This window comes from Protopterus annectens, chromosome 5.part0, assembly GCF_019279795.1.
Source record: "Protopterus annectens isolate FY-2018-M chromosome 5.part0, PAN1.0, whole genome shotgun sequence".
Taxonomy (NCBI): domain Eukaryota; kingdom Metazoa; phylum Chordata; order Ceratodontiformes; family Protopteridae; genus Protopterus; species Protopterus annectens.
In genome coordinates, this window is record NC_056735.1 from 1,711,562,520 (window position 1) to 1,711,581,988 (window position 19,469).

At 42.1% G+C, this 19,469-nt stretch overlaps 1 protein-coding gene across 2 annotated transcripts in view; it reads right to left on the bottom strand.

The window, feature by feature from the left end:
* Positions 1-19,469, bottom strand: part of GSK3B (glycogen synthase kinase 3 beta) — a 1,987,846-nt gene that overhangs the window by 948,418 nt on the left and 1,019,959 nt on the right. For both annotated transcript variants that reach the window (XM_044071503.1, XM_044071504.1), the window contains exon 6: positions 4,302-4,408. In XM_044071503.1, the coding sequence (XP_043927438.1) occupies positions 4,302-4,408 (107 nt within the window). The remainder of the gene's footprint in view (positions 1-4,301; positions 4,409-19,469) is intronic.

Genomic DNA, 19,469 nt, shown 5'->3' on the forward strand with positions numbered 1-19,469 from the left:
GTCAACACAGACACCAACACAGAGAAAGCACTGCTTTGGCACTGTTAGTAATCCAAAAGTGAAAGGAAAATATTTGCTCTCCTCTGGGACTCTTAATTCAAGACCTCCAGCATGCTATATCGGGATCAATACAGTTGGACCAACAAGCGCACTTATCTCATTTCCATTACAAATCTGTCATCTGACCTCTAAACCAGCTGTGTACCTGAGGGTGGCTCAAGACAACCAAACATACTCTTTTCTTAGTATTTTTACCTCTGTTTCTCCATGACTATCAATCCTCCCCCCGTCAAAACCTACTGCTGCAATCTGTGGATAAATAAGGCAGCAGGGATCCAATGACTGTTTGCTGGGCCCACTGGTGCATCTGTGCTTACATAAACATACTGTATAATATGCTGCTTGGCAGGCAAACAGCCTGTCTGCTCCCTTAGGGTTAGTTGAAATACATCCAACCTTCCTCAGGTGGCACTCACACAGTGTAGCCTAAAACTGCCTCTCCTCTACCCTTACCCAGGACAGAAGACATGACCTCAACCACTTACTTTCATCCCCCTGATTAGCTCCTCTAGAAACCACACTCACAAAGTATAGCTGCGTGAACAACTCCCCATAACAGTACATGTTTGAGAAGAATTATTGATGCATTACAATTCCTGATTGATGGGAATTATCAGCAGGTAGATTCCCATGGAATCAAAATGACATCCAAATCTCTGTGTACATCTTGATGCAGATCAGTTCCTCTGAGCATCCTTTATAAACAGGGTCAACTGGCCAGTGACACCTCTGCCTTTTTTCCCCCTTGTTGAAGAACATGCCATGCGAAGAAAACAGGCATTCACATTTTGAGTTTCCATAGGTAAGAAGAGCAAAGATGGGAATAACGGAAACATCTTTGCAAAGCATACAATATTTTTACAGGACATTCATGGATGGTGTCTATTTGCTACAGAGTGGAATACAGGACTTATTGATGGAATTTATAAATTACCTAGAAACAACTACTTCCTTTCTTAGATTCACTGTGAATACTTCTGATAGAATAATAGTTTTTAGATGTATGTATTATAAAATCTTCTGATGGACAGTTTATTACAAGAGTGTTCAGAAAGCAGTGTAGGAGAAATAATGCATTGCATAGAAACAGCAAGCATCTGCAATTTCTTTATAAGAACATTGTTAAAGGACAATGAATGAGACTATGTAGAATTAACAACAGAGATCAGGACTTTAAAGAATTAAAACAGTTCTCTCAGCAATTAAAAACAAGGGGTTACAATGAGGCAGAGATAAAAACGGTTATTAGTGAAGTAATTCTGTTTAGAAAAGATAGAGCCAAATCATACTTTACACAGAGGAATGAGGTAAATAATGTAACCGATCAGATTAGTGCAACTAATAAAAGACTAGCAGTACCTTTTTTTTTTTTTTTTTTTTACTTTAGTAATGTGAATAGTCTGTGACATAATAAAACGGAATTGGTCTATACTTACAATTGAGGACAGAATTAAACAATTGGTAAGTGAAAAACCTAGATTCCCCTTTTAAAAACAGAGAAGCAGTGAAAAGGAGTTTGTGCTATGGCAATGTGGATTCTCAGATCACTAATCCCAGTAAGACAGGCAGATTTCCTTATGTTTTATGTTGTGCCTGTGATTACACAGCCAGGACAGATTTACTTTGTTCATCCTATCACAGCTCAGAAGTTTTCTCTGAATGTGTAGGCAGACTGCTCCAATTGTAAGCTAATATACCTAGCTACTTGTACAATGTGCCCGTGTTTTTACATCACAAAGATGAACATCACTTTGAGGGAGAGATTAAAAAAACATACATAGTGGGAGGAAATCAAATGCATTAGCTAGGCATGTTTTAGATAAGAACACGAGAGATAGATTTAAGATTAAGAGTTTTACAACTAATGAAACCAGATATGAGATTTTGGGACATAGATAACTTTGTAGAAATGAAAGAAATCACATGGATGATGCATTTTTACAGGCCGATAAAGATTATGCTTTAAATGGCTACATAACCTTTAAACCCAGCACTGAAAGCTTGACCAATTAAATAATTTGAATTGCAGTCTACACTGGATCTGACTGGATGATACTATATATTTGGAGGTGTTCAACTGATTTGCAATAGGTATGAGGAACTACTATCTGTAGCATGAAAGCACTCGCCTGTTTATTTTAATTTGCACAGTTTTACCCGTTTTATTATTTTAACAAAGTCCATGGTAGTTTTGGAAGCTCCCTGCTGGATCCCTTGTGTTACTGGAGCTGTTGCTGCTGTGAGGTTCTATTACACATTTTGGTCTGGTGAATAAGCCCACCTCCTAAAACATGTAAAGTCCCACCTGCATTTGTTAGGCTTCTGTAGTAGAGTGAAGGTCAAGCAAGTACAATGCAAGAAAGGGAAGTATTCTCTAAATATTTGCAGTAATCAAACAGTAAGCTAAAAGCTGGTTAAGACTGAAGTCCAACAGCAAAAAAAAAAAAAAAAAAAAAAAAAAACAAAGGAAATCAGGCTGCATTAACAGGACAATTCCACAATAAATAATTCCGGTAAGCGCTTTCATCTGTAATAAGACTACTTCAGTCTGAAGAAGTCTTATTACAGATGAAAGCGGTTACTGGAATTATTTACTGTGGAACTGTCCTTGGATTTCATTAAAGCAGCTTGATTTTCTTTGGTTTTGATTCTCTAAATATTTCCCATTTGTCCATCTCTTCTCCTATCCACCTCAGCCCTCCAAAGATCTGCCTTATGCAGTGCACAGCCTTCTACAGAAGTCAGGCTGGAGCTAATACTGCAGCAATTATCCTACTCAAATTTATAAGTTTACAATGATGTGCTCAGACAACTGCACTGTAGTTTTCACATGGACCTCTCTTGCAATAGTATTTCTGAATAATGGGATGATTTCCATAGCAATGCTCATTCTGAGTGGGGTAAGCAAGAGAGTAGGCAGTTTATGCCATGAGTTCTGTTAAACAAGACCTTAAAGGACAGCAGTCTACAAATCCTGCTCTTAGCTTCTTGACTGGACAGAAAATATATACTGTTTGAAGGAGGTATGGATGGAGGACCAATTTGGCTGCTTGGCAAACACTAAGATGAGAAGTGTCTAAAGAAAAGTGCACTGGTACAGGCTGCTATTTTAGAGTTCACCTTCAACTGCTCCAATAAGATCCTTCCATGTCTTTTCATAACAGAACAGGATATACTTGCTATCAATTTAGACAGTGACTTTGTCACTGTTTTTTTTTTTTTGTTTGTTTCCCAAGGAAAGGGAAAAAAATGCAAACAGATGGTCAAGTCTTGTCTTTCTAATGTCTTCTCCTGTCTAGGTAAGATCCAAGTTGCCTGTAGACATCCAATAAATGCAAAATCCCCACCCCGTTTTATTCAGAGGACTTGTGTAGAAGGATATCAGCTGTACAGTCCAGTTGAGACAGACCCTATCACTAAGAAATACACTGAAAACTTACACATTACGGCCTGTAATTTGACAGTTCTTTAAGCCAATGTGACAGCTACCTAAAAGGCTGTCTTCCATAATACATTTTTCACTGGGATAGAACCTGTTGGCCTTAACGTGTTGAGTCATGGGTTTATAATAAAAACATTGGTATATCAACCACTGGAAGCTTAGGAAACAATGTCAAAGAACACCACCACTTAAATGTGAGCTATTGGTTTAGAAGATGTTGACAGGAATGAAAAATTATGTTGGGAGCTAGATATGAAATACTTTAACTTGGGTTATGTTACAGGGAAGGAAAATTTGGGAAAATTGAGAAAAGGTAGGAAAAGCGAAGCAGAAACAGGATGTAGCTAACTAAGATGTGATCATGTTTAGTTTTGCATAAATTGCAGTTTGTAACCAGCGACTCTGAGGATAAGTCTACAGGATCTCATCAATTCACCTATCTGAACGATTCAGTGCTGCTAAGAATTTACAGTCTAGTATGTTACTATCACTTACCCAAAGAAAAAAAAAATCAATGCACATTTGGAGAAAATGACTCAGAATAAACTAAATACTTCCGCCCAATAATTACACAGCTAAATACAAGACCAAGAAATGAATATTAAACACATTCAAATATCTTTACAATGCTCTTCAGACCGGCTTACTAAGTAGTCAAACAAATAATTTTAACAAAGATTTTGAAGTACTGTGACTATCTTCTCACGTAGTAGACAGTCTATTCACAATGCTAGCTAGCGACAGCACTTTTCAAGTTTGGAAGAATATAAAAGTAATAACTACTTAAAAGGTTACATACCTATACTAGATGTGTAATCAGTGGCACCAAAGATCAACTCTGGCGCTCTATAGTACCGAGAGCATATATAAGAAACATTGGGTTCACCACGGACCAGCTGCTTCGCACTATAATAAAAGGAGAAATTCAAGTTACTGGTTTAACTGTTAGAAATGTGAAAATATAAACATTGCATTAAAGTCTGCTGCATTCACATTATAATTAGTTATCCTAAACAACTATCTGAAAAAAGACAAATGCAAAAGAATTCATAAATGTATTACATATTACTGTTCATAAATGACATCTTGATATGTTCTTTGTGGTCTTTTTTTCCTGAGGAAAGTAAAACTTAACAGTTTAGGACCAACATAGTATCTGACCACAAGACAGCCACTGCAGAAAGTAAATGTAAATAAGAAAAGTCTTAAATAATAACACAACAGACATGGAGAAGGTTCCATCAAGGAAGTTGCGAAGACTGGGGAAAGATGGGCGAAGGCTGCCAGCCTAGTCAAATAGAACTTGATACATAATTCTATCATTTGTATATATAAATGTAAAATACAGGCTTGTGTTCTTAAATGAAAGAAAACACTGTAAAATGTCAACTTCAAGATTGTTGCAACATTGCCATCTGCTGTAAGGAAAACTAAGCCAAGCATTTCAAATGTCCTTTGAAGTTAAAATTATCTAAATAGTGGTGCCGACGCGGCTGGCTGAACACATTCTTTCTATTGTCTTAACTTAAGGAATAATTGCTAGAGTGTACATGTGAAATGCTTTTATTGTTGTAGTTTCCTGAGCAGGTGTTAGATTGCTAAATAATGCAATTTTTTGGCCTGGGAACTCCAGACTAAGTGTCAAAATGATGTAATATGTATACTGGGAAAACCTAAGTGTCAAAATGATGTAATTTGTGAGGGCCTAACAAATGTTTGTTAGTGAGTTTAAAAAAATATTGTTCAGAGAGAGACTGTGAGCATTTTTGATCTTGATATCTTACTTATCAGCACTCTGCCTGTTGTCTTACGTAAGTAGTGTCTTTGAAGTATGTTTTTCTTGTAGTAATAGCTAGGAACTTAGAAGAAAGTTAGACAAGTGTTTTTTCTGTTATACTAGAACTTTCCTACTGTATTGTTTTAATTTTCTGTGTGATCTCTGAACTCTTGGATATCACTGTGGTGTAGCAGTAGTGTCTTGTGTTTTTAATTATTTATTATTAAATATTTTTAAAAACCTTTACCTGTGGCTGGTTTGTGTAGAGATAAGTAAGCACTAGAGTACATTGCATATTTATACAGTTTACTGTAATAAGCCACTCTAATAAGCCTTAGACTGAATAGTCACATTACCAATTGGATAATAATATTGCACAGTAATTGGACACCCTTTTAAGGGCCTTTGGGTAGCTAAGTATTAGCTGGTGGTGGCAGAAATTACCACCATATAGTCTGGGTGAAGGGGCACAGATGGAGAATCTGTTTCAGCCTTTCCCAGGAGTGTCTCTGAAGTTGTATAAATATTTACCTCAAAGTGTGTGTGGTGTGTCAGCTACCTGGGTAGGCACACGAAGCACTGGTGGGACAGAGAGGGTACTGGAGGTTAGCTTGCCAGCTAGGCTGAGATCTTGACCCTATAGCTGTGCCAGTGGGGAGTCTTATTGGGGACATGGAGAGCAAGGAAGCAACCAGCCCCAGACTGACTGTGATCTCTGTGTGCACTTAAGGGAAATTGTACTTTACTGTGTGTATTTGTTATCCTTTCCTCTTACACGAGACGCCCTCCCTGGTGTTAGTGGGGAAAATTGAGGCTCCCTGATTGCTGGGCCAGGGCACGGTTGTCACAGAAGTATTGACATTTAACTGTCAAATTCCTGATGACATCATCCTTGAAAGACTAAAGAAGAGACCATGAAGTATTAGCTAATAAGAACCCAATAATAATGTCAAGTCCAGGAATACAGATTGTTAAAACGACAATCACTAATAAGTTGCATCTAGTAAAACTAGTTGGGGATTGTTGACATCAGTATCATGAAGCATTAGTCCTGTATCAATACAAAAAATGGTTTCAAAGGCAAATATAGTCAGTTTCTCCATCACAAACTTTAAGGGCACCTCCACCCCATTCTAATACACATCATGTCAAATGTTGTCTTGCTTTTTTTTTTCTTTTTTTTTATCCATACATTACAAGCAGCTATGTGTAGTTTATTGACCAGAAACCCTTTAGCAACTTTCAGTTTCTTCATTTTCCTTCCAAAAGGCTTCCCATCATTTCTCCTATTCGCACCTTGTACTGTTTTTGAAAGGAATTCATCTCAACCTACATGACAATGGGAAACTAACTACATGCTTTCGGCAGCTTTCCCTCTCTGTCACCAACCAAAGCATTTGACTGAGAGTGCAAGTCTTGATAAGGACAGCAAAGTATTACATAAACAACCATTAAATCTAAAATTAAACTCGTTTTCAATTGTTGGAGAAATTTTGAAGTAAACAGAAGAGCTCAACTATACAGCGATATTACATAACACAACTCGTCAAAGAAGAGTTGTGCAAAATCTTACCGTAACCACAGACATCTTTCTCTTCACTCCTGCAGTATTCTTAACCTTAGGGATCTGTCGGCCTGAAGGCAACCTGTCATTCACTCTATCTATCCTGTGAGCTTCCTCCTAAGTGCTAGAAGGGGAGACAGAGACAGACAAGAAGAAACAGCTGAGACTTGTGCTTTGACAGAAGAATAAGCCAAGCCAGCAGAGAGCAATTCACACAAGTATGACAGAACCACTGGGATTCCCACTGTCAGTGGGCCTTGGTTCTTTGAGAGACACCACAGTGAAAATCTTTTCCACTTGGAAACTTGAGATTTTCTGGCCTCCTGCAAAACCACGAGCACATCCTCTGAGAATAGGTGTCTGAAGGGGATTACAATCACACACAGTGTCAGCTGTAGTACTGATGGGTGTGAGTGTATTAGGGATCCTCTGTTCTATGTGAGTAGGCCCACTCTGTGGGGTAATTTGTGGTGATGGCCCATGGTTAAATGTTGAAGGAGGGGGAACCAGTGCTGTCTTGGCTAAAGGGAGTCACCAGCAAGATTTTTTGGTTGGTCTTGTAGAATCTTGAACAGGATCTTTTGTATTAGAGGAAGGGGAGGGCATGCATACAAAACCATCCCCTTCCAAGAAAATGAGAGGGTGTCTACCTTCCAAACCAAAGGACTTGGGACTCTGGCACAAAATTTTGGACGCTGTTTGTTCAGGGAGGAAGCAAGTAAGTCTACTTGAGGAATACCCCATTGGTGGACTATGTCCAGGAACACATCCCTGTGAAGTATCCATTTGTGGGACTGAGTCAAGGACCTGCGTAGGAAGTCTGCCACGAGATTCCGGTGGAGGGAATGTACAGTGCCTGAAAAGTCATGTGGTATTTGGCAAGAAATTCCCATACCAGAAAAAGCCAACCTGCAAAGGAGATAGCATTTGGTCCCCCCTCCCAACTTGTTCACATAACAGAGGACTGTCATGCTGTCTGTGAACAGTTGCAGAGGGCCTGGGCAAAGAATAGGGTGAAATACTTGTAGAGCTAGTAGCAATACTCACATTTTCTCAATGTCAATGTGTTCTGCTTTTTGGAAGGGAGACCAAACTCCCTGAACTGCGAATTTGCCCAAAGGCTGCTTCTCAGCCCACTTCTGATGCATCTGTGTACAGTTCTGGGACTGGGGTGAAAGGATGCAGGGGTAGTCCTGGATTTAGGTCTATTTGTTGGATCCACCAGAGCAGTTCCCTCTTTAGACAAGGAATAAGGGGGACTTTGTATTCTAGTGGTTGAGAATGCTGGGTCCATACCAATCTGAGGAACCGCTGAAATTTCCTCATGTGGAGTTTTGCCATTGGTACCATGGGGGTGGTTGAAGCTATGAATCCCAGCATCCTGAGGAACTCCCTGGCCGTGACTTGAGTCAAGAGGAGAAGGGAGTGAAAGGAGGACCGAAGGTCCTGCACCTTCTGAGGTCGAAGTGACAATCTCATTATGCCTGTCTGGATTAGACAACCCAGGAAAATGTGGTTTTGTGAAGGGGTGAGGGCTGACTTCATGTAGTTGGTGAATCCCAGTTTTCGAAGTAGGGAAATAGTGGTCTCCGGGTTTTGTAGTAGTGTGTGGGAAGTTGGGGCCTGTAAGAGGAGATCATCCTGGTATGGAAAAATCTGGATGCCCAAAAGCCTGAAATGTGCAATCACTGGAGCCAGGCATTTTGTGAATACCCTCAGTGCTGTAGAAAGACCAAAGGGCAAGGCAAAAAATCGAAACTGCCAGGAACCTACAGAAAAACATAAATTTCCTGAACATGAAGTGAATGGGGATGTGAAGGTAAGCATCTTTTATATCTACAGATGCCATGTATCTTTGTGGAAGGATAAGAGGAAATAGAGTTTGGAGTGTCAACATTCTGAACATAGGAACCTTTAAGAAGGTGTTCAGATGGGATAAATCCATGATTGGTCTTCCAGGGGCCATCCTTCTGGGCACTATAAACATTCTTGAATAGAACCCTTTCCCTCTTGAGGTTTGAGGAACCTTTTGAATGGAGCCCTGTTGCCAAAAATCCCAAAGGAGCTCTAGGAGGAGGGGCAGCTGCTCTCTGGGGGGGGGGGGGGGTTGAGGGATGCCTATGAAGGTGGGGGTGGAGTGCCAAACCATGAAGTACCCTTTTTTTATTATGGAAAGTGCCCAGGTGTCTTGGGTGATGCTTTCCAGACCCTGTGACCATATGAAAGATGAAAAGAATGAGAGGAAAGGGAGACATATGCAGGGTAGACATAGACTCCCTGCTTTGTCAGGAAAGTACTGCCATAGTTGTGAGGGTGGCTATGAACCCCTAGGCTTCTGTGGTCTCTTGCCTCCTCTGGAAGACTTACAGGATGAGTGCTGGGTGCAGTTATGGATGAAAACAGGTTTAGATGGGAAATTCCTATGAAATCTGGGCACAAGATAAACCAGGATGCGTTTCATCTCCTTGAGCTTCTTGTTGTTTCCTGTAGGGACTTAGAGAGGCTGCTGCTTACCAAATAAGGCTTAATTGTCTAATGGTACATCCATTAATTTAGATTTTAAGTAATCTTGGAGGGGCTGCAACCTGAGCAAGGAAAATCTTCTAAGAATTGAACCAGTAGTAGCTGCCCTCCCAAAAGCCTCCGCATCATCATAGCTGCATTTAACGGAATGCCTTGCCACTTGAGAATAAGCTCCCAGGGTAGATCGAGCCAACATTGGGTCACCTTCAGGTGGGAGGTCCCTAAGGTTAAGAATACTATAGCAGGTGAATTGAAGGACATATGCCAGTGAAGAGTTACAGTTATCCAAATTACTGTAAAAACAGTCATGGTCATAAATAACTAAGCAGATACAATATACCAATCATCTAATTAAAATCTAAAGATAGTATGCAAACTTGCTTGAAAAAAGAAGTTATGTACTTACCATAACGTTCCATCTGTCTTGTCCATTTTCATTCCTCCTCGACTGATAGGGTCTGATCACAGCCCTCAGATCTGACTTGGCCATTGTAAAAGCTCATGAAAACCTTGAACTCGCAAGTGTCTCCTTTACCCAGAATGCACCACCTCCATTACCTCAGACCTTGTTTGCAGATTATAGTAAAAGACTAACACTACTCGTACAGAAAAAAAAATAAGCAGAAATATAGCAGATAATGGGGCACAAAGCTATATTTGCACTCATAAAGGCAAGGTAAAGACTCCAAGACTGGCTCTATCCCACTCGCTCTTCAGAGAACATTGGATGGGGAATGGTGGGTGGGGAGTCAAGGAGTAATGTAAATGGACAACACAGATGGAACATTACACAACTTCTATAGCTGATGTTGCCAATTTTCATTCCATCCTTGACTGGTGGGACAGAGTTCCCAGCTACTATAATCCCAGGTTGGCCTCAAGGAAGGATATTCCTGAGCACAACTGAGCCAAAAGATACCCTACTTCTAGAAACTAAGTGTAGCCTATAACGAGATAAGAATATATGAGGTGAAACCTAAGTTGCTGCTGCACAAATATCATCCATGGAGGTTCTTGAATGAAATGCAGAGAAAGCTGCAATGGATCTCGTAGAATGAGCATGCAGTTGCTTAGTTAAGGGCAAATTCAATTTATTGTAAATGAAATAAATGCAATGAATGTGCCATTTGGCTAGGGAAACTAGACAGTGGCTTGCCTAATTTCTTTTCTGCAAAGAAAACAAATTACTGACCTGATTTTCTGAAGTCCTTTGTTCTGTGCAAGTAGAAACGTAATTGCCTGTGCACATCTAGTGAATGCAACAAATATTCACCTTTGCTTGTATAACTTGGGAAGAAGACTGGAATGTTGATAGATTGGTTAATGTTCAATTCTGATACAGCTTTGGGCAAAAAGGATGCATTAGTTTGCAACGTAACTCCACAACAAGTACAAATATGACACTGTCATTGTCCATGTTGGTGTGAATGGCCTGAGACGTACCTCCCTGGACTACATGAAGAGAGACATGGAGGAGCTCTCCAATCTTGTAGCCCAGGCAGGTAAGACCCTGGCCCTGAGTAGCATCCTGCCATCACCCAGAATGATGCCACAGTACAAGGACAAAATGACTGACTTCAACAATTGGCTAAGCTTCTGGTGTCATTCTAAGGGGATCCAGTATTTGTCTGAGTGGGACGACATGATCGACAGACCACGATGCTTTGCCAGAGATGGCTTGCACCTGTCGCCCTTGGGATTCTGGATACTGGCTAAGGCTCTTGCCACCCCTATAGTGCCTTTTTTAGGCAAGGTTCAAATGACAAATTCACCACCGTAACAGCAAAATCTGAGGGTAATGCTACTCAATGCTAGAAGTCTAAACCTCAAAATGCACTCACTCGAGGCACGTCTTAAAATGGAGAACATCGACATCTGTGCAGAGACAGAGACCTGGTTCAAAGCTCCAGAGAGCACCCCTGTATTACCAGGCTATAAAATTCATACCACACTTTTCGGCCACCTAACCCAGAACGAAGCAACTAAAGGTGGAGGCGTGTCCATATTCATTAAGGATATCCACACCTCCAGGCTAGGTGAACAGCATAATGCAACCGAGATTATCCAAGTGAAACTAACTGGGCAGGACCGCAATCCAGATTGTAGCTTGCTACAGACCCCCCTCCTCCATGCCCCAGGATTCCCACTCCTCATTTCTTGATACACTGGAAAGTATTAGGGTACAACCTAACACCCTAATAATGGGCAATTTCAACTACCCCACCATTAACTGGGAAAACTACTCATGTACCAACTCTTTTGCTCAACGTTTTCTGGAATTCATAAATTCCAACACCTTGGATCAGCTTATTCACACCCCCACCAGGGGCAGTAATATCCTAAACCTGGTCATTACCAACATGGGCAACCGGTGTTCCACACCAGAGGTCAATTCCTCATTGGTCAGATCAGACCACAAGCTAATCACCCTAGACATCCACATCCCACCCCCACCCCCAATTAGGGAAACCACCGTAAAAAACTTCTCCAAAGCCAACTTCACACTTAAGACAGAAGTGGCAAACTTCATGACACCCATGCAGACGGACAATAGAGTTATGACTGCTAAATCCTACACAAATGCACTTTATAAGTACTTACACGAGTGCATGGATCATGCTATCCCTAACAGAACCAAGATGCTATCCTCCAAAAAAAGGAAGCCGATCTAGTGGTCTTCTGCCATAAACAAACTCTACAACAGAAGAAAAACTGTTGCAAAAATGAGTAAAATCCCATGACTGGAGGAACGCCCTGGTCAACCTCAGTAAGAAGCTGAGATCCCTCACAAAATCCTCCAAAGCTAGTTATGAAAACAAAATTGCCACTGACTCTAACAAGACAACCACAAAGCATTCTATAGCTATGTCAAGAATCTCAATGGCAACACTCAGATCTGCTCCGAGTTACAGCACAATGGCACTAAATATACAGAACCAACTGATATTGCCAACATCCTGGCAGATAGGTTCAGTGCAAACTTTATCCCCCTCTCACCCCCTAGAGGGCCCATCTCTATACCGGAAGAATGGAAAGTTCCTGTAAGCACAGGTAAAAAAACACTCTTCAAAGCCAAGAACACAGCATCCATGGGACCTGACAGTATCCCAGGCTGCGTTCTACACGAACTACAGAATGAAATGGCACCCTACCTAAGTACCATGTTCAGTCATAGCCTCACCTCAGGCTTTGTGCCCACTGAATGGTGCACTGCAAAGGTTATCCCACTCCACAAAGGGGGAGCCACGACGGACCCTGGGAACTACTGCCCCATTAGCCATACAAGCCTGGTCTGCAATGCCATGGAACGTATCATCACGGAACTCATAAACAAAGACATTGATAATCTCCAAACTCTGGACCCTACCCAGTTCAGATTTGTAAAAGGCAGATCACGTCTCCTAAACCTGACTGACTTCTTTGAAGCAGGCACCAAAGCCATAGATGAGGGTAAGGTGGCTCACACAGCTTATCTAGATCTCGCCAAGGCTTTCAACACCATCCCCCACTCTGGAATTATAGATATGCTCACTAAACTAGGTATAAATCCCTATGTCACAAGATGGGTTGCCAACTGGTTCACGGACAGAACCCACACTGTGAAAGTAGCAGACTCCAAATCCAACTTCAGAGCAGTGACAAGTGGAGTACCACAGGGTTCAGTCCTGGGTCCTCTCCTGTTTGGTATCTACTTCTCTGAAGTACAGACTAACACAGAAAGGTCTTTGGCTAACAAAGTTCGCAGATGACCGCAAACTAGGAGCCATAATCGAAACTCCTAACGATGTGGACATGCTACAAAAGGGCCTCACTGAGACAAATGCCTGGTGTCAAAGCCAAGGCCTGAAGCTCAATGCCAAAGTAGTGTATTGTGATCCCCTTTGGTAAAAACTCTGTACCCATGAACTACCACATAGCTGGTAGTCTACTTAATGCCGAAAATGTGATAAGAAACCTTGGGACACAGGCGGACAGTAGTCTCTCCTTTGATAATCACATCGCCACAGTGGTCAGGAAATCCTTCTACATGGCTCACCTCATAACAAAAGGTTTCTCATCCAGAAAAAAAGAGGTCATTGTTCCCCCCTCTACTCATCACTCATTAGACCCATTATAGAGTATGACGCTCCTTTTGGTATGTACCTCACAAGACATCTACAACTGGAAAGGCCACAGAAATACCTCACAAAGAGGATTACTGGCCTCAAACAGATGCCCTACGCAGACGGTCTCAAAAAACTCCAGCTTTACTCCGTCACATATCACCTACTCAGAGGCGATCTCTGCCTAACATACAAAGCTATGTCAAACCCAGAGCTGCTGGGCATGCTCCACTTAAAGAAATGCCAATCCCTTCGAGCTACACGCTCTAGGGACCTAAACCTTATCACCACAATAAACAGAACATGCTGGCAGGATAGATTCCTGTCCCAGAGACTTCCCATACTCTGGGACAGACTACCTATGTCAAACAGAGCTCCTCATTAGCACTCTTCAAGAAAAATCTTGATGATTGGATGGGAGATAGGAAATTCATCCCGGGGATCACTTCTGTGGCTCTGCTCAACAGGGGCACAGGAAAATAATTTTCTTGGGTGGCGAAAGCCAGGGTACATTTTTGGCTAGGCTTATATAGGCCCTAGGGCCAATAGCCTAGTACCCTCCTATGAACTACATTTATGAAAAATTAGGTATGGAGGTTTCATAGATGAAGCCTGAATTTCTGAAATTCATCTGGTCAAAGTAATGGCCACCAAAAATAAAGTCTTCCAAGATAGAAATTTGAGATTGCAAGTATCTGAAGGTTCGAATGGTGGAAAGACCAAAGCTTGCAGTACTAGAGTTAAGTCCCCATGATGAAGAAGGATCTTTTACTGGAGGACTCAGCAGAAGTGTTCCATGTAGAAAGGTCTTACAAAGTTTATGTGAAGCAAGGGAAGAGCCATTAAGATCAACATGGAAATTGAAAATTGCTGCTAAGTGAACCTTTACCACAGAAGAACTGACCCCCTTGATCAAAAAGCAATGACAAAAACTACAGGATAGTATGAATCAGTCCAGAAAAAGGGTCCACATCATTTTCAAGTGCCCAGAGCACAAATCTTTTCCATTTGCTAGCATAATTTTTTTCTTGTGTATGGTTTGAGAGAAGATAATAGAATTTCTTGAACCGGGGATGAAAGCATCGGTTGGCTATTACTGGAAATGGAGAAACCAAGCCATCAGCTTGAGCTTTGGAAGATCCGGATGAATCGTTTCTGTCGGGTGAGATTAAAGGTCTGGATTTGGATCCAGAATCCAGGGTTGATGGATCAAATTATGCCACAGGAAGGGGAACCACGTAAGGCAGCAATGAGAATGACCTTGTTCTTCAATCTGGCAGCTTTCTGAAGGAATTTTGATATTGGAGGGATTGAAGGATAAGCATACAGTAACCCGGGGAGCCAATTGTGAAGTACAGCATCCGGTGACTCCCCCTGTGGGGGGATAAGAGCAAAGTAGCTGCTGCACTTTTGTTTAGGGGAGATGCAAAGAAATTGCAGCAAGGCAGGCCCCACTTACAGAAAATCATGTCAGCTACTTTCTGCTTGAGGGACCATTCTTGAGGTAACAGAATGCACCTGCTCAGTTTGTCTGCTACTATGACTGTCTCTTCTGGAATATATGTTGATAAGAGAAAGCAGTTGGAAGAGATTGCCCATTGCCACACTCGTAGTGCTTCTCGACACACAGGGTATGATCCGATTCCTCATTTGCTGATGTACCAAACTAGTGACATACTGTCTGTCTGTATCGCAACTGTTCCTGATGAAAGAGCATCTTGAAAGGCTTGCAACACTAAAAGCATTGCTCTCAACTCCAGAACACTGATATGCAAATTGGCCTCTTTGGGGGACCACATGCCTTGGACTGTCTTTCCTAGGTAATGCCCCCCACCCCAGCTGGGAAGCATCCATGGTCACTATGGCCTTCGGCTAAGAAGGGACAAATAGATGGCCTTGTAGTAGTTGTTCCGACTGGTCACCACATCAGATCTTTTGTATAAGTTGGTGATTCAAATTGGGGTGGACAGAGGTAGTTGAAGTATCTACCACTGAGACGCCAACATCCACTAAAGAATCATGTGAAATCTGGCCAGAAGAATAAGGGGTGTCTCATCGCCATAGAACCTAATGCTTGTAGGACCAGATGAGCGGGGGCTGTGGTACTGCAAATTATACTGTTGACTTGCGATCTTAAGGTCTGAACTCTGGAAAAGGGAAGAGAAGCTATTGTTGACCTTCTGTCGAGTAGCATCCCTATGAAGTCTATAGTTTGAGATGGTTAAAAATGTGACTTGACGAAATTTATGGTTATGCCTAACTGCAAATCTGGATTACTTTTCCTCTTGCCATGATAAGTTGATTCCTAGTCGGGGTGGAGACCAGCCAATCATCGAAGTAAGGAAACACCTGGAATCCATGCAGTCTCAAGTGAGCTACTACCACTGCCATACATTCGGTGAACACCCTGGGGGCTGTGGTGAGACCAAAGAGCAGTGCTTTGAACTGGTAATGACTGGCAGGAATTTCCTGGACTGTCTTTTCATGTTTATGATAGTACGCATCCTGGATCTATTGAGCACATCCAATTGTCTTTTTAAAGAAATGGAAGAATTGACTGAACCATGACCATCTGGAACTTTGTCTTCCTAACAAAATTATTCAAGCTGCTGAGATCCAGAATTGGCATCCAGTTCCCCATTTTCTTTGGCACTAAAAAGAATCTCAAGGAAGTTCCGGAGCATCTGTAGTCTGGGGGGACCTCTTGGATGACTCTTTAGTAGCCTTTGTATTTGAAATGCTGCTTGTTCCTTCTGACTGGCTGGAACAATGGGGATTTCCTGGAGTTTGGTGGACAAAGGTGAAATGTAATTGTATATCCTCTGGATACAATCCTATGCACCCAAGTATCTTTTGTTATGTTTAGCCAGGCTCTCCAATGCAGGAACAGATGCCTCCTGTGGGGGACAATCGGGTCTCAATTCAGGAGCACTGGAAGGGCTTGGCAAAGAAGGATTCTGTAGACCCCTGATGCTGCAGGCCTCCTCTGCCACGAGTGCAGCATCTACCATTTGAACTTCCCCCTCTGCTTCTGGGGGAAGACCCTCCATGTGCACCCTGGAAAGATCCTTGTGATTTTCACATCTTTCCACCACCTTGATGATTCCTCAAAAAGGATCTTTAGGGGGTGGAAAAACATACCACCACAGCAGAAAGGGTCTTTCCATCCTTCTCATACCTGGACAACGTATCTTTTACTTTGGGGCCATCAACAGAGGTGCCATCAAAGGGAACATTGATGAATGTAGACTTATAAGGCTCCACAAAATCACACAAATTCATCCAGGCATGTCTCCTAATGGCTATGCCTGAACTCGCTGCCCTTGAGGTTTCTTTCGCCACATTAGAAATAAGCCTCATGTATGAGTTGGAAATAGACTGCAGGTCGCCAGCTGAGAAGTGACTAAATCCTTCACCTCCTCAGGCATGGTTCCTTTGAGGGTACCTGAAAGTTCCTTAATCAGATCCCTCTGAAGTCTAGTAAAATGTGCCAAGTAGTTCAGAGACCTTAAGGTAAAGGTCGCTGAAGCATAGACACGCTTTCCAAATCTGTCCATCGCCCATGACTCCTTGTCAGGAGGATGGATAGAGGTACTTTCGTCATCAATTTCCTTTCTAGTGCTGCCACAACCATGGCATCAGCAGGACAGCCTTTTGACCAAAAAGTACAGTTTTGTACCTACCATAAATGTAGATGTTCGAGGATCCCCATTGCTGCAGTCCTTACTATCGGGTATAGTCCGCGTCCAGTCGGCCCGAATACCAGAGTATAAGGCTGACGTCGGTCAGAGCGCATTAGACTGACGTCAGTACGTCAGGGTACTAATGCGCATGACCGACGTCATATCCTCAGTCTTTTCTTGCCCCAGATGTCAGAAGACCCTAAAAAGACAAGGCCCAAAATACCTGCACCAAAAATATGTACAATATATACAAGAATATATACAAAAATATAAGCATGTAACCTCACCTACACAACCACCCCTAAACACAGAGGGGAAGGAGGGAGGTAAATTGGACTGCAGCAATGGGGATCCTCGAACATCTACATTTATGGTAGGTACAAAACTGTACTATGTTCTTCGTTCCCCATTGCTGCAGTCCTTACTATTGGGTAGAATCCCAAAGCAGAGGTAAGGGAGGCTGGCAAATCATAAAGAAGCAGGAGCTGACAACATGCCTTGCAAAACAGCTGTGGCAAAACCAGCCCTAGACTTAGAGTAGATAGGAAGGTGATAATGCTTAGAGAAAGTATGCACTGAACTCCAAGTAGCTGCTTCCAAAATATCCTTAGTTGCCACCCCCCTTAGAAATGCTGTTGAAGTGGCAGAAGCCCTAGTGGAATGAGGCCTAATCCCAGCTGGAATCTCCTTGCCATGATGGGAATAACAAAATGCAATGCAAAAGCCAATCCACCTAGAAATAGTTTGTTTTGACACAGACTTGCCCTGTGAACTCAAAGCAAAAGAAACAAACAACTGCTGAGACTGCCTGAAATCCTTAGTCCTGCTTAAATAATAACGCAATTGCCTGTGTACATCTAAAGTGTGCAAAATCTTTTCCCCTTTATTTTGGGGGTCTGCATAAAAAGTAGGCAAATGAATAGTTTGGTTTAAAGCCACACTAGAAACCACCTTAGGCATAAAGGAAGGATTAGTACGTAATGATACCCTATCCTTATGGAAAATCAAAAATGGCTGTACTGCCATAAGGGCCTGCAACTCAGACACCCTTCTCGCAGAAGTAATCGCCAACAGAAAAGCAGTCTTCCATGACAAGTATTTCAATTCAGCAGTAGCCGCAGGCTCAAAAGGTTGTAGAGTAAGTTTTTCCAACACAAAATTGAGATCCCAAGCAGGAGTAGGAGCTCTACGTGGGGGTCTTATATTCTTTGCCCCTCTAAGAAACTGCTTGAACAAAGGATGCGTAAACAATGGTGGGTCACAATCATAGTGAGCTGAAATTGCTGCAGCATGAATCTTAATGGAAGAGAAGGACAAATCTTTGTCCAATAACTCAGTAAGATATTGAAGAGCCACACTCAAATTAGGCTCAGAAACCTGCAAATTCTTTGCTGTACCCCAAAATAAAAATCTCTTCCATTTTTCTGCATACACTTTCCTTGTACTAGGTCTTCTAGCTTCCATAATCACATTTAAAACTTGTTGAGGAAGTTGAGACCTGCTGTGTTTCAACACAGAATATGCCAGGCTGTTAGATGAAGAGAGTGAAGCTTGACATTGAGCAGATGACCATCCTTCTGAGATAACAGATGAGGAATCAGAGGTAAAGGCCATGGAGGCTTCCTTACCAGACTCCGTAGTAGTGGGTACCAGTGTTGCCGAGGCCAATCTGGAGCTATCAAAATCATCCTTGGCCTGTCTTGTCTGACCTTTAATAGTACCTTTGGAAGAAGAGGCAGAGGAGGAAAGGCATACACATGAAGGTTTTTCCAACTGAAAGACAGAGCATCCACTTTCCAAGCTGTGTGATGAAACCCCTTTGTGCAATACTGTGGCAGCTGGTGGTTTAGTGGAGAAGCGAACAGATCTATGTCTGGAGTTCCCCATGACACTGTCAATTTTGAAATACATGAAGATCCAGTTTCCACTCGTGGGGATCCATGATTTGTCTGCTTAACACATCTGCTAAGGAGTTCTGTGCTCGGCAGAAACCTTGCCTGAAGAGTTAGTTGCAAGCTTAGCAGTCTCCCATAAAATCATTGCTTGCCTGCATAGAGGATAAGAATGTGTTCCCCCTTGCTTGTTGATGTACCACATGACAGTTGTGTTGTCTGTTAGAATCAACACCTGCCCTGGAAGAAGTAACTCCTTGAAAGCCATTAATGCAAACTGGACTGCTAACATCTCCTTCATGTTGATATGTAGATGCTGTAGTCTGGCAGGCCACTTGTCTTGTATCCACTTTCCATTTAGATGAGCTCCCCAAGCAATGTCCGAGGCATCTGTCGTTAAAATCTGACTCGCCTCTGGCCGGGTC